At 45.5% G+C, this 10055-nt stretch overlaps 1 protein-coding gene across 25 annotated transcripts in view; it reads right to left on the bottom strand.

Annotated features, from left to right (window-relative positions):
- Positions 1 to 1446: 1446 nt before the first annotated feature.
- Positions 1447 to 10055, bottom strand: part of CLASP1 (cytoplasmic linker associated protein 1) — a 310798-nt gene continuing 302189 nt past the window's right edge. For all 25 annotated transcript variants that reach the window (XM_063712719.1, XM_063712722.1, XM_063712720.1 and 22 more), the window contains one exon: positions 1447 to 4609. In XM_063712719.1, the coding sequence (XP_063568789.1) occupies positions 4523 to 4609 (87 nt within the window). In that variant the 3' untranslated portion in view covers positions 1447 to 4522. The remainder of the gene's footprint in view (positions 4610 to 10055) is intronic.

Here is a 10055-nt window from a genome sequence, read left to right as displayed (position 1 = left end):
GCATCCTGTGGCGTCTCAGGCAGGGGTACAAGGTGGTGGGCCACAGGAGAAACGGGTACAGAGTCACTGGATAGTGGCACTCGGGACATATCATGGAACACGATGGAAAACAACTTTTTAGTAAAAAGTAAAGCTTCAAAATGTGGTCTATCCATACAATAGAATATTATTCAGCCTTAGGAAGGAAATTAAAAATGTGAAAAAATGCAGGTGAACATGTGTTTAAAAATTTAAAAAAGAAATTCTGATACATACATGGATGAACCTTGACATATTAAGCAAAATAAGCCAGTCACAGAAAGCCAAATACTGTATGATCCACTTATGCGAGATGCCCGGCATAGTCAAATTCAGAGAGATGGAAAGTAGAATGCTGGTTGCCAGGGGGCTTGCGGGAAGCAGGAATGGGGGAGTTATGCTTAATGGGGACAGGGTTTGTTTTACTAGTTGAGAGCCCTAGAGAGGGATTCCAGAACACCATGATGGTGATGGTTACACAATGACCTGAATAAATTTACCACCACTGAACAGCACACTTACAAATGGTTAAGATGGTAAATCTTGTTATGTGTATTTTGCCACAATTTTAAGACTTGAAGGAAAAAAGGGCTTCAAAGAAGCAGCTGTGGAGCCCGTGATGTTGTGCATTTGCTCCCAGAAGCTCTGCTCCTGCCCTGCCTAGCCTGCTCCAGTCCCCAGTGACCAGCAGAGAAGAACCGCAGGCATGCAGGGGAGCCCGGCTGCTCTCAGTGGCTCTCCAGCTCATCTCCGGGATCTGAGGCTGAGGCTTTCTCCTGCTTCTACCTTTTCAGGGAGCTACTGTTCTCACTGTTCAGTTGAGGAAATGGAGCCGATGAGGGAGGCCCCTGCTCACGTGGCCTCCAGGAGCATGGCTGGGATTCCAGCCCATGCATCTCATCTCCCACCTTGTCACTGCACACACGGCACAGCAACCAGCTCCCAGGCGACTCCATCAGGTGTGACATTTCCCCAGGTTGACCTTTTTAAAAAAATTTATATTAATATATATATTTTTCAGATGGAGTATCACTCTGTCACCCAGGCTGGAGTGCAGTGGTGTGATCTCGGCTCATTATAGCCTCTACCTCCTGGGCTCAAGTGATTCTCCCACCTCAGCTTCCTGGGTAGCTGGAATTACAGGCACACCACCACACCCAGCTAATTTTTGTATTTTTAGTAGAGACGGGGTTTTGCCATGTCGCCCAGGCTAGTCTTAAACTCCTGAGCTCAAGTGATCTGCCCGCCTCGGCCTCCCAGAATGCTAGGATTACATGGCTGACCTCTTGATGTCACGAGGGGAAAGAACTCTTCTGATGTATGATTCCTCCTGGATCCTTTATCGAAATGGCTGTGTTCTGATGGCGGGGGTAGGGGATCAGCTATCTGCAGGGCATGGCGGTGATAAAGACATCATCAAGCAGAACATTGAATTAAGTCTCATTTATTCTAGGGCAAACTCAAAAGGGTTTTTTTTTTGTTTTCTTTTTTAGCAAATCCTAGCACATTATTAACAAAAAAAATCTGTACATTTGCCATGATACACTTGAAAGTGAAACAAATAAGATATAAATACAGATATGGATGTAACATGAAAAAGCCCCCAAAAAAAACCCAAAAAACAAAAAAACCCACCCAACCTGGGGGTGTGGGGACCATGCGTGTGAACACAGTGCCAACAAAACTATTTTGGTGGCTGATATTTTTTCAGAGCATTTATTTATTTCCAAACATTATTGTTAGCAAAGTCCTGGTGGGATTCTACAAAGTTCTTATTTGCTGTCCTTTAAAGTGTAACATTATGCTTGATAAATAAAGGGTGGCAGGGAAAGAAAAAGACTGATGAGACAAAGTCAGTTGCATTACCTGCACAGGGTGGTAAGCTAGTGAGGCGCATAGAAAAGGCAGGCCCGTGGCATCGCCGCAGGTCCGGGAAGCACACACAGTGCACTTGAAGGAAGCTGCGTGCCCCGAGGACCGGCTGCACCCTGCCCAGACCCTGGCTGCAGGGGAGGCAGCAGCTTGGAGGAAGCAGGGAGTCAGCCCGCCCAGCCCCGCAGAGGAGCAGCAGGGGTCTCGGGCCCTGGCCAGTCAGGTAGACAGGGAGGCAGAGACAGGCTTAGGTGCTCTGCTCTTTTGTGTTCTGTTTTTCATTGGAACAGGGGCCCTGCAGGGAGGCGGCGGCAAGGCAAGGCAGCTGCAGCTGTCAGGGTCTAGGGGGCGACGGTGGGCTCGGCGCCCTCCCAGTGAGGTGGTGGCGGCATGCGAGTCTCCTCGGCGCGGCGGCAGCAGTTTTCAGATTGAGGCCAAGAGACCTGTGACGTGATTGTATCTCTCTCTAAGTCAGGAGACTGAAGACTGGGCGAGTGACATTCAAGGCTAGCCCTTTGTGAGTACTATGAGGACGTCCAGCAATGTTCGAGATCCTTTCTAAGTACACTGGGGACTGGGGGACCTTCTGGGAGTCAAAGAGCTCAAGAAGAAAGGTCTTTCTAACTGCATTAGGAATAAAGAAACTCATGGATAACCTAGCCCGACGCACATTCCTACAACAGAGGGGTCAACAAGAGACTCCCTAATTCACTTGTAGAGTGTAAAAAAGAAATACCATTAATGACATATTAATAAACAAACAGTATTTATCAGCAAAAGACCTGGTCCTGCTATATTTTGAGCCAAAGCTAGTCAGTAATACCCAACCCCTTGAAACGCATCCCTCAAGTCCCCTAAACAGCAGCAGTGAGGTACCACACGTGTAGAGTGCACGCACAAACACACACACACCACACAGCACACACACACACACACACACACACACACACAGGTCAGCACCCTTGCTTTACTGTTCCTATGCACTATGGGGCCTTCATTTTCAGCGCATGTTTCCAAATACATCAGTCTTTCCCAGCTTCCTGCATCCAATCCAGAGGGTCAGGGCAGAGGGGTCTGTGGAAATGATGGTAAGAATCACGTGCTCTGGCACCCTGCCTCTGCTTTCAGTCCTAGCAGTTGCAGTGGGCTCTGCACTGGAATAGCAAATACGTTATTAGAATTAATCTCAACAGAAGCATTTTCCTTATGGAAAAATCAGTTCAATTTATAGGATCTCATACAACGGTAAGAGACAATAGAAGTCCTCATGATTGCATTAAGAATTTCCATTTGGCTTAAGAATTTTACTCAGAATTTATTTAACCAGACTCCAAACCTCTAGTTACTTTTATTGGAGTAATTAGGCTCTAAAGGTGTTTTTAAAAGGGGCCTAGTGGTTCCTTGAGGAGGAAGAGAGACTCTAAATATGTGTTCTTTTTAAGTGTGTTTCTAATCCTGTTTTCTGCAATCTGCTACACCTCATAATTACTTTTTCCTTAAATAATGACTATTTCATCAACAGACATTCAAGGAACTACTTCAGTTTATAAAATTAAAAAAAAATTGTGATATCCAGTCTCTCTAGGCTTTTCTTGGCTCTTAATCCCACATTAAACGGAGAAGTCAGAACTAAGATGGTAAAGATGCCATTTACCAGATTAATTGAGACCATGTTAGAACTGAACGGCTTAGGCAGAACTTCGAGGAGAGGAAAGAAGTTGGTGCTAAATCTGAATCACCATGTAGCCCAGACATGAGGGTCTTGGCAGAACCCCCATGACAACAGTGTTCCCAAGGATCTCAGCAGTAAAGATGAAAGACTTCTTTATCTTCTGTGCTTCATGAACTGCCATCTCAGGCATCCCTAAATGATGCCATACATTTATCTTATTTTTGTGTCCAGATTTAAACTTGAAGAATTCCTTTGCATGGAAGCTCTGGGGTAGGGACCTTGTCAGTGGAGTCGATTAGGGAGGGCTGGAAGGAGACTGTTGGGGTGCACTCCCAATTCTACGCTGAAAGCCAGGGCAGTCGGCCTCCAGTCTGGATATGACAAGCAAAATTCCCAGCGTTTGTTAAAAGGCCATCTTCAGACTGTTCTTGCCAAGACTTGATTCCCATTTTTAGCAGGTCTCAGAACACAACTTAAAGATATATCACCTTTCATGGTGTCAGCTGTGAAAGGGGCCCCACACAGACCATACTCACAAGAAAATAGGCTAAGGAGGAGGAACACAAAGTAACACCCCACCCCACCCCCAAATATGTTATTAACTGAAAAAAAATGCTAGTTTCTACCAAGTAGTGGCTAGAGCGCTCTGATTTTTAAAAACTGCACCCCACACACATGGTTTCGCCATCTCAGCAGGCTGTACAAGACATGTTTCAGTATGGCTCTTTTCTGTTCTTATTCCTTTTGTTTTGTATGAAGACTGCAATACAGGCCTTGCTTCCTTTACATTCAATACCAGTAAGATTCTACAGAAAAGCTGGAAGGGACCAAAATACTGATTGTAATAAATATTTGTGGGCCTCCTTGTACTGACTGGGCAGCCGATGAAGGGGGTGGGGAAAGGTCTCTGAGAGGCACCACCGATTGCTTCTAGGTCTACACAAGAGACAGGTACTGCCATTAGCTGTGCGTGGAGACATCGGAGGAGGAGCTGCTGTTGCTGTTGGTGGTCTGGGCCCTCTTTATATATAAGTTTAGTAGCTTCATCTGAAAAGAGAAGATGAAACTGAATTAGCAGGAAGAAAAGCAATCAGAAAGTAGAAAACAGCAAAAAGAATCCCGGGTGACAGTAAGAAAACAGCAAGTCCCTTAGTCCCCTTGGTTGAGGAATTCATGATAAAAACGTGTTCGGAGGGCCTGCTGCTCATCCAATGCATCTGCCAGGCGCTAGGGCCACAGAGGAGAGGGAAAAGCAGTGGGCAATTACAAGACCACCACCAGGTGCCACAACTAGGTGGGCCGCAACAGCTCATGGAGGAAAGGATACGGGGGCAGGGCCATTCATCTCAAGGGCGACTGCAGCCCAAAGGCTCCATCAGAGCCAGGAGAAAAGCGGGGTGAGAACCCCGCTCCACAGGGGTGAAGTGGCTGGGCCAAGGTCAGAGGGCAAATCCTCTAACCTTCACACCTTTAGCCTCTTGAGTAGCTGGGACTACAGGCGTGTGACACCATGCCTGGCAGTACTTTAAATGTAAATGGATTAAACTCTTCAATCAAAAGACAGAAATGGGCAGAATGGATAAACATGTGATCCAATTTTATGCTGTCTATAAGAAATTCACTTTAGATCCAAAGACATAAATGGATTGAAAATGAAAGGATATAGCAAGGCTGGCTATACTAATATCAGACAAAACAGACTTGACATCAAAAAAGCTTCTGGAGATAAGACTTCCATACTCCACCCTCAATAATGGATAAAAGAACCGTACAGATGATAAGCAAGCAAATAGAGGACTTAACTTGATAAACCAACTTGATCTAACAGATGTATATGAAACTCAACAACAGAACACACATTCTTCTCAAGGGACACATTAAGTTTCAAATCTATTGAAATTTGATTTGTGATTTAACATATGGTTTATCCTATTCTCCAGGATAGACCATAAGTTAAATCACAAATTAAGTTTCAGTAGATTTAAAAAGATACCAAAGTATCTTCTCCAACCATAATGGGATGAAATACATCAATAATAGAAGAAAAACTAAAAAATTCATCAATTCGTAAAAATTGAGTGAACATATTCTCAAACAACCAATGAGTGAAGAAGAGATCATAAGGTAAACTGGAAGACATATTTAAAAAAAGAATTTTTTTTTTTTTTGAGACAGGGTCTCACTCAGAGGCCCAGACTGGAGTGCAGTGGCACAACCTCAGCTCACTGCAGCCTTGACCTTCCAGGATCAGGTGATCCTCCCACCTTAGCTTCCTGACTAGCTGGGACCAGAGGTGCACACCACCACGCCCAGCTAATTTTCGTATTTTGTATGATGGGGCTTTGCCATGTTGACCAGGCTGGTCTTGAACTCTTGGGCTCAAGCGATCCTCCTGCCTCGGCCTCCCAAAGCGCTGGGATTACTAGCATGAGCCACCGCACCTAGCCTTAAAAACATCCTGAGACAAATGAAAATGAAAAGACAATTTTTGGGGATGCAGCAAAAGCAGTGCTGAAGAGGGAAATTTAGAGTTATAAATGCTTACATTAAAAAAGAAAGCTCTCTAATCAACAACCTAAACTTTTACCTTAAGGAACTAGAAAAAAGAACTACATCTAAAGCTAGCAGGAGAAAACAATAAAGATTAGAGCAGAGATAAACAAAATAGAGAATAGAAAAATAGAGAAAATTGGCCGGGCATGGTCACGCCTATAATCTCAGCACTGTAGGAGGCTGAGGTGGGAGAATCGTTTGAAGCCAGTTCAAGACCAGACTGGCAACATAGTGAGACCCTATCTCTACAAAACATTTAAAAATTAGCTGTGATTATGTGTGCCTGTAATCCCAGCTACTTGGGGAGGGGCTGAGATGGGAGGATGGCTTGAGTCCAGGAGGTCAAGGGTGCCAGTGAGTCATGATTGTGCCACCGCACTCCAGCCTGAGTGACCAAAAATTAATTAATTAATTAATTAATTAATGCATGCACAGACGCGGTCTTGCTGTTCTCCAGGCTGGTTTGGAGCTTCTGGCCTCAAGTTACCCTGCCAAAGTGCTGGAATTACAGGCGTGAGCCACCCACTCCTGGCCCAGTCAAATAATTTTCAACAAGCATGCCAAGACCGTTCAATGGGGAAAGGATCATCTTTTTAACAGATAAGAAATCGCCATCAGGTTATTTCTTTTCAACAAATGAGATACCCATCCTCATCTCTTAGAGGATGGCTATTAGAAATAATGAGAAATAAATTAGAAAAATGAAAAATAAAAACAGAAAATAACAAGTGTTGGTGAGGATGTGGGGAAATCAGAACCCTTGTGCACTGTTGGTCAGAATGTAAAATGGTGCAATCTCTGTGGAAAACAGCAGGGAGGTTCCTTGAAACATTAAGGACTTGAACAGGTGCACCAGTGTTCACAGCAGCATTAGTCACAGGAGCCAGAAGGTGGAAGCAACCCAGGGTCTATCAACAGATGAACAGATAAACAAACCATGCTATCTACACACAACGGACATTCAGTCTTGAAAAGGAAGGAAATTCTGACAAATGCTGCAACACGGATAAGCCCTGAGGACATTATGCTAAGTGAAATAAGCCAGCCACAAAGGACACATATGATGTAGTTCCACTTATATGAGATACCTGGGGTAGTCAAATTCATGGAGATGGAAAGTAGAATGGTGGATGCCACGGGTTGGGAAAGAAGGAAATAGGAAATTATTGTTTAATGGGTGCAAAGGTTCAGTTTTGCAAAATGAAAAAAGTTTCGAAGATGGATGGTAGTGATGGTTATATAACAATATGAACCACACACTTAAAAATAGTTACATTGGGTCGGATGAAGTGGTTCACACCTGTAATCCCAGCATTTTGGGAGGTGGGTGGATCACTTGAGGTCAAGAGTTCGAGACCAGCCTGACCAACATGGTGAAACCCCGTCTCGACTAAAAATACAAAAACTAGCTGGGCGTGGTGGCAGGCGCCTATAATCCCAGCTACTCAGGAGGCTGAAGCAGGACAATCGTTTCAACCTGGGAGGTGGAGGTTGCAGTGAGCCAAGATCACATCACTGCACTCCAGCCTGGGTGACAGAGTGAGACTCCATCTCAAAAAAAAAAAAGTTACAATAGTAAATTTTATTATACCACAATAAAAAGATTGGAGGGGGGGAAAAGAAAAGAATGCTTGTTCAAGGTCATAAAACTCGTAAGTGGGGAACAGAGACCAGAAGGCAAGCTGACCCCAAAGCTAGTGTTGCTGCCCTAGCAACACGGCATCTCTCCAAATGTACTACAGAGGTTCCTTCCCTTCATCAGACCTCTTCCTACAGAAGATACCTCTTCCTGGTATCACCTATTTTTTTTCTTAAAAAAAAAAAGACTTTTTTTTGAGACAGAGTTTCGCTCTGTCGCCCAGGCTGGAGTGCAGTGGTGCGTTCTCGGCTCACTGCAACCTCCACCTCCCAGGTTCAAGCGATTCTCCTGCCTCAGCCTCCTGAGTAGCTGGGATTACAGACATGTGCCACCACACCCAGCTAATTTTGTATTTTTAGTAGAGACGGGGTTTCACCACGTTGGTGAGGCTGGTCTTGAACTCCTGACCTCAGATGATTCGCCTGCCTCGGCCTCCCAAAGTGCTGAGATTACAGGTGTGAGCCACCATGCCCAGCCTTCATTTATTAACCTCATTTAAGCAAAAGGAGAGGGTGTTCCCATAGGCCTCTAACACTGGAACACAGGGAGCCATGACTTGATTCTCTTTGTTTCTAGTCAAGGAAATTGAGACAGACTTAGCACCAGGTTCTGCCGCTACCATCTGGTTGAGGAAGGGAGGGAGTTTGTATTAGGAGATGTGTACCTGAGTCTACAAAGTTCATATGAACATACCAGAGCTATTACATGAAAAGAAATTTAGGCCAGACACGGTGGTTCACACCTGCAATCCCAGCACTTTGGGAAGCCAAGGCAGGAGGATCACCTGAGGTCAGGAGTTCGAGACCAGTCTGGCCAACGAGGCAAAACCCCGTGTCGACTAAAAATACAAAAACTTAACCAGGCGTGGTGGTGCATGCCTGTAATCCCAGCTACTCGGGAGGCTGAGGCAGGAGAATCACTTGAACCTGGGAGACAGAGGTTGCAGTGAGCCGAGACTGTGCCACTGCACTCAGCCTGGGTGACAGAGTGAGGTTCCATATAAAAATAATAATAATAAAAAACTTAATGGCTGGATGAACTGGGCTACGAAAGCAGAAAGATGTGAAGGCCAGTCTCTCCAAACTCCTTAGGAACTAAGGTTGTAACTGGGGGAGGGAAGGCGCTGGCTTCTGGTCAGGAATGTGGGTTCTGGACCTAAAGCTTCACCAAGAGTGGCAGCAGCGGGTCAATTGCCAAATGGGGAGGAGAAAACACCTGGATTTTCTCTCCCTTATCCAAAGGGTCAAATGAGTTGATGGGACAACTCTCTTACTCAGGAAAAGTAAAAAGTGCCAGACAAAACCAAGGTGTGACTCATGTTATTTTTGGATGAATTTTCCATTTTATAAATGTAATTTAATTCCCTTTGTGAATTGTATCATCGAAGGTCCTCCCGGTCAGCAGGAATCACCTACAAATCCCTGTTGGAGGTAGGAGAGCTGGGGGGACTTTTGCTCAGTATCTTTCAGATAATTAGGAAGGGGATCTGATGAGGAGCCTGTGTAGCAGTAGGGCGAGGAGAAGGAACTGGAGAACAGAATCAGGTCACCCCCAAACCATGCACTGCACACCTGCCTCATACACCTCTTCCAGCCTGTCTGCTGATTCCTGTTTACAAAAAGAGGAAAGTGTCTCCTCTGGACCACCGGTTCTCAACCAGGGGTGATTTTGCCCCCAGGGGGCATCTGGCCAGGTGTGAGACAGCAGTGATGGTTACAATGGCAGGGGGTGCTATTGGCACATGTTGGTATAGACGGTGGTGGTCAGAGATGCTGCTTAAACTTCCTACCACACACAGGACAGCCCACCTCAACAAGGTGGCCCAGAGTGTCAACAGAGCCAAGGTGGAGAAACCCTGCTCTGAACACCCCAGCCAGAGCTTTGCTTCCCCAGAACTCTGGAGAAGCAAGGCTCCGGCTGTTAATGCTCACCAGCTGTATCAAAGCAACAGCTCAATCTGAAATGATGAAATGGGCCCCACTTGCCAATTCCTCCTCTCATAAGAGCAGGCGCTTCTGGTTTCATGTTTTCCACTGGCTTCATTTGATGGAGTGGTTTGTATAAAAAGGTGGGGATTTTAAACTCCACAGAGATGTGCTTTCTCCACAGGCAGGTCCTGAGGTCCCAGGCCCAGCTGGCCTCCTCTCCGGGAACCAAGGCCTCACCCCTTCACCATGCCTCTTCTGCCCAGCATGAGGCCGGGTTTTTAATCTGCTCTCACCAGCCCAGCATGTCAGATTTGAGTTTGTTGTTGTTGTTGTTGTTGTTTTAACTAAAACCAATAAGCAGTCTAGCCACTCT

The sequence above is a fragment of the Pongo abelii genome, chromosome 11, assembly GCF_028885655.2.
Source record: "Pongo abelii isolate AG06213 chromosome 11, NHGRI_mPonAbe1-v2.0_pri, whole genome shotgun sequence".
NCBI classification, from domain to species: Eukaryota; Metazoa; Chordata; class Mammalia; order Primates; family Hominidae; genus Pongo; species Pongo abelii.
The sequence above is the reverse complement of the archived record's forward strand: the minus strand, read 5'-3'. Positions and strand labels throughout refer to the sequence as shown.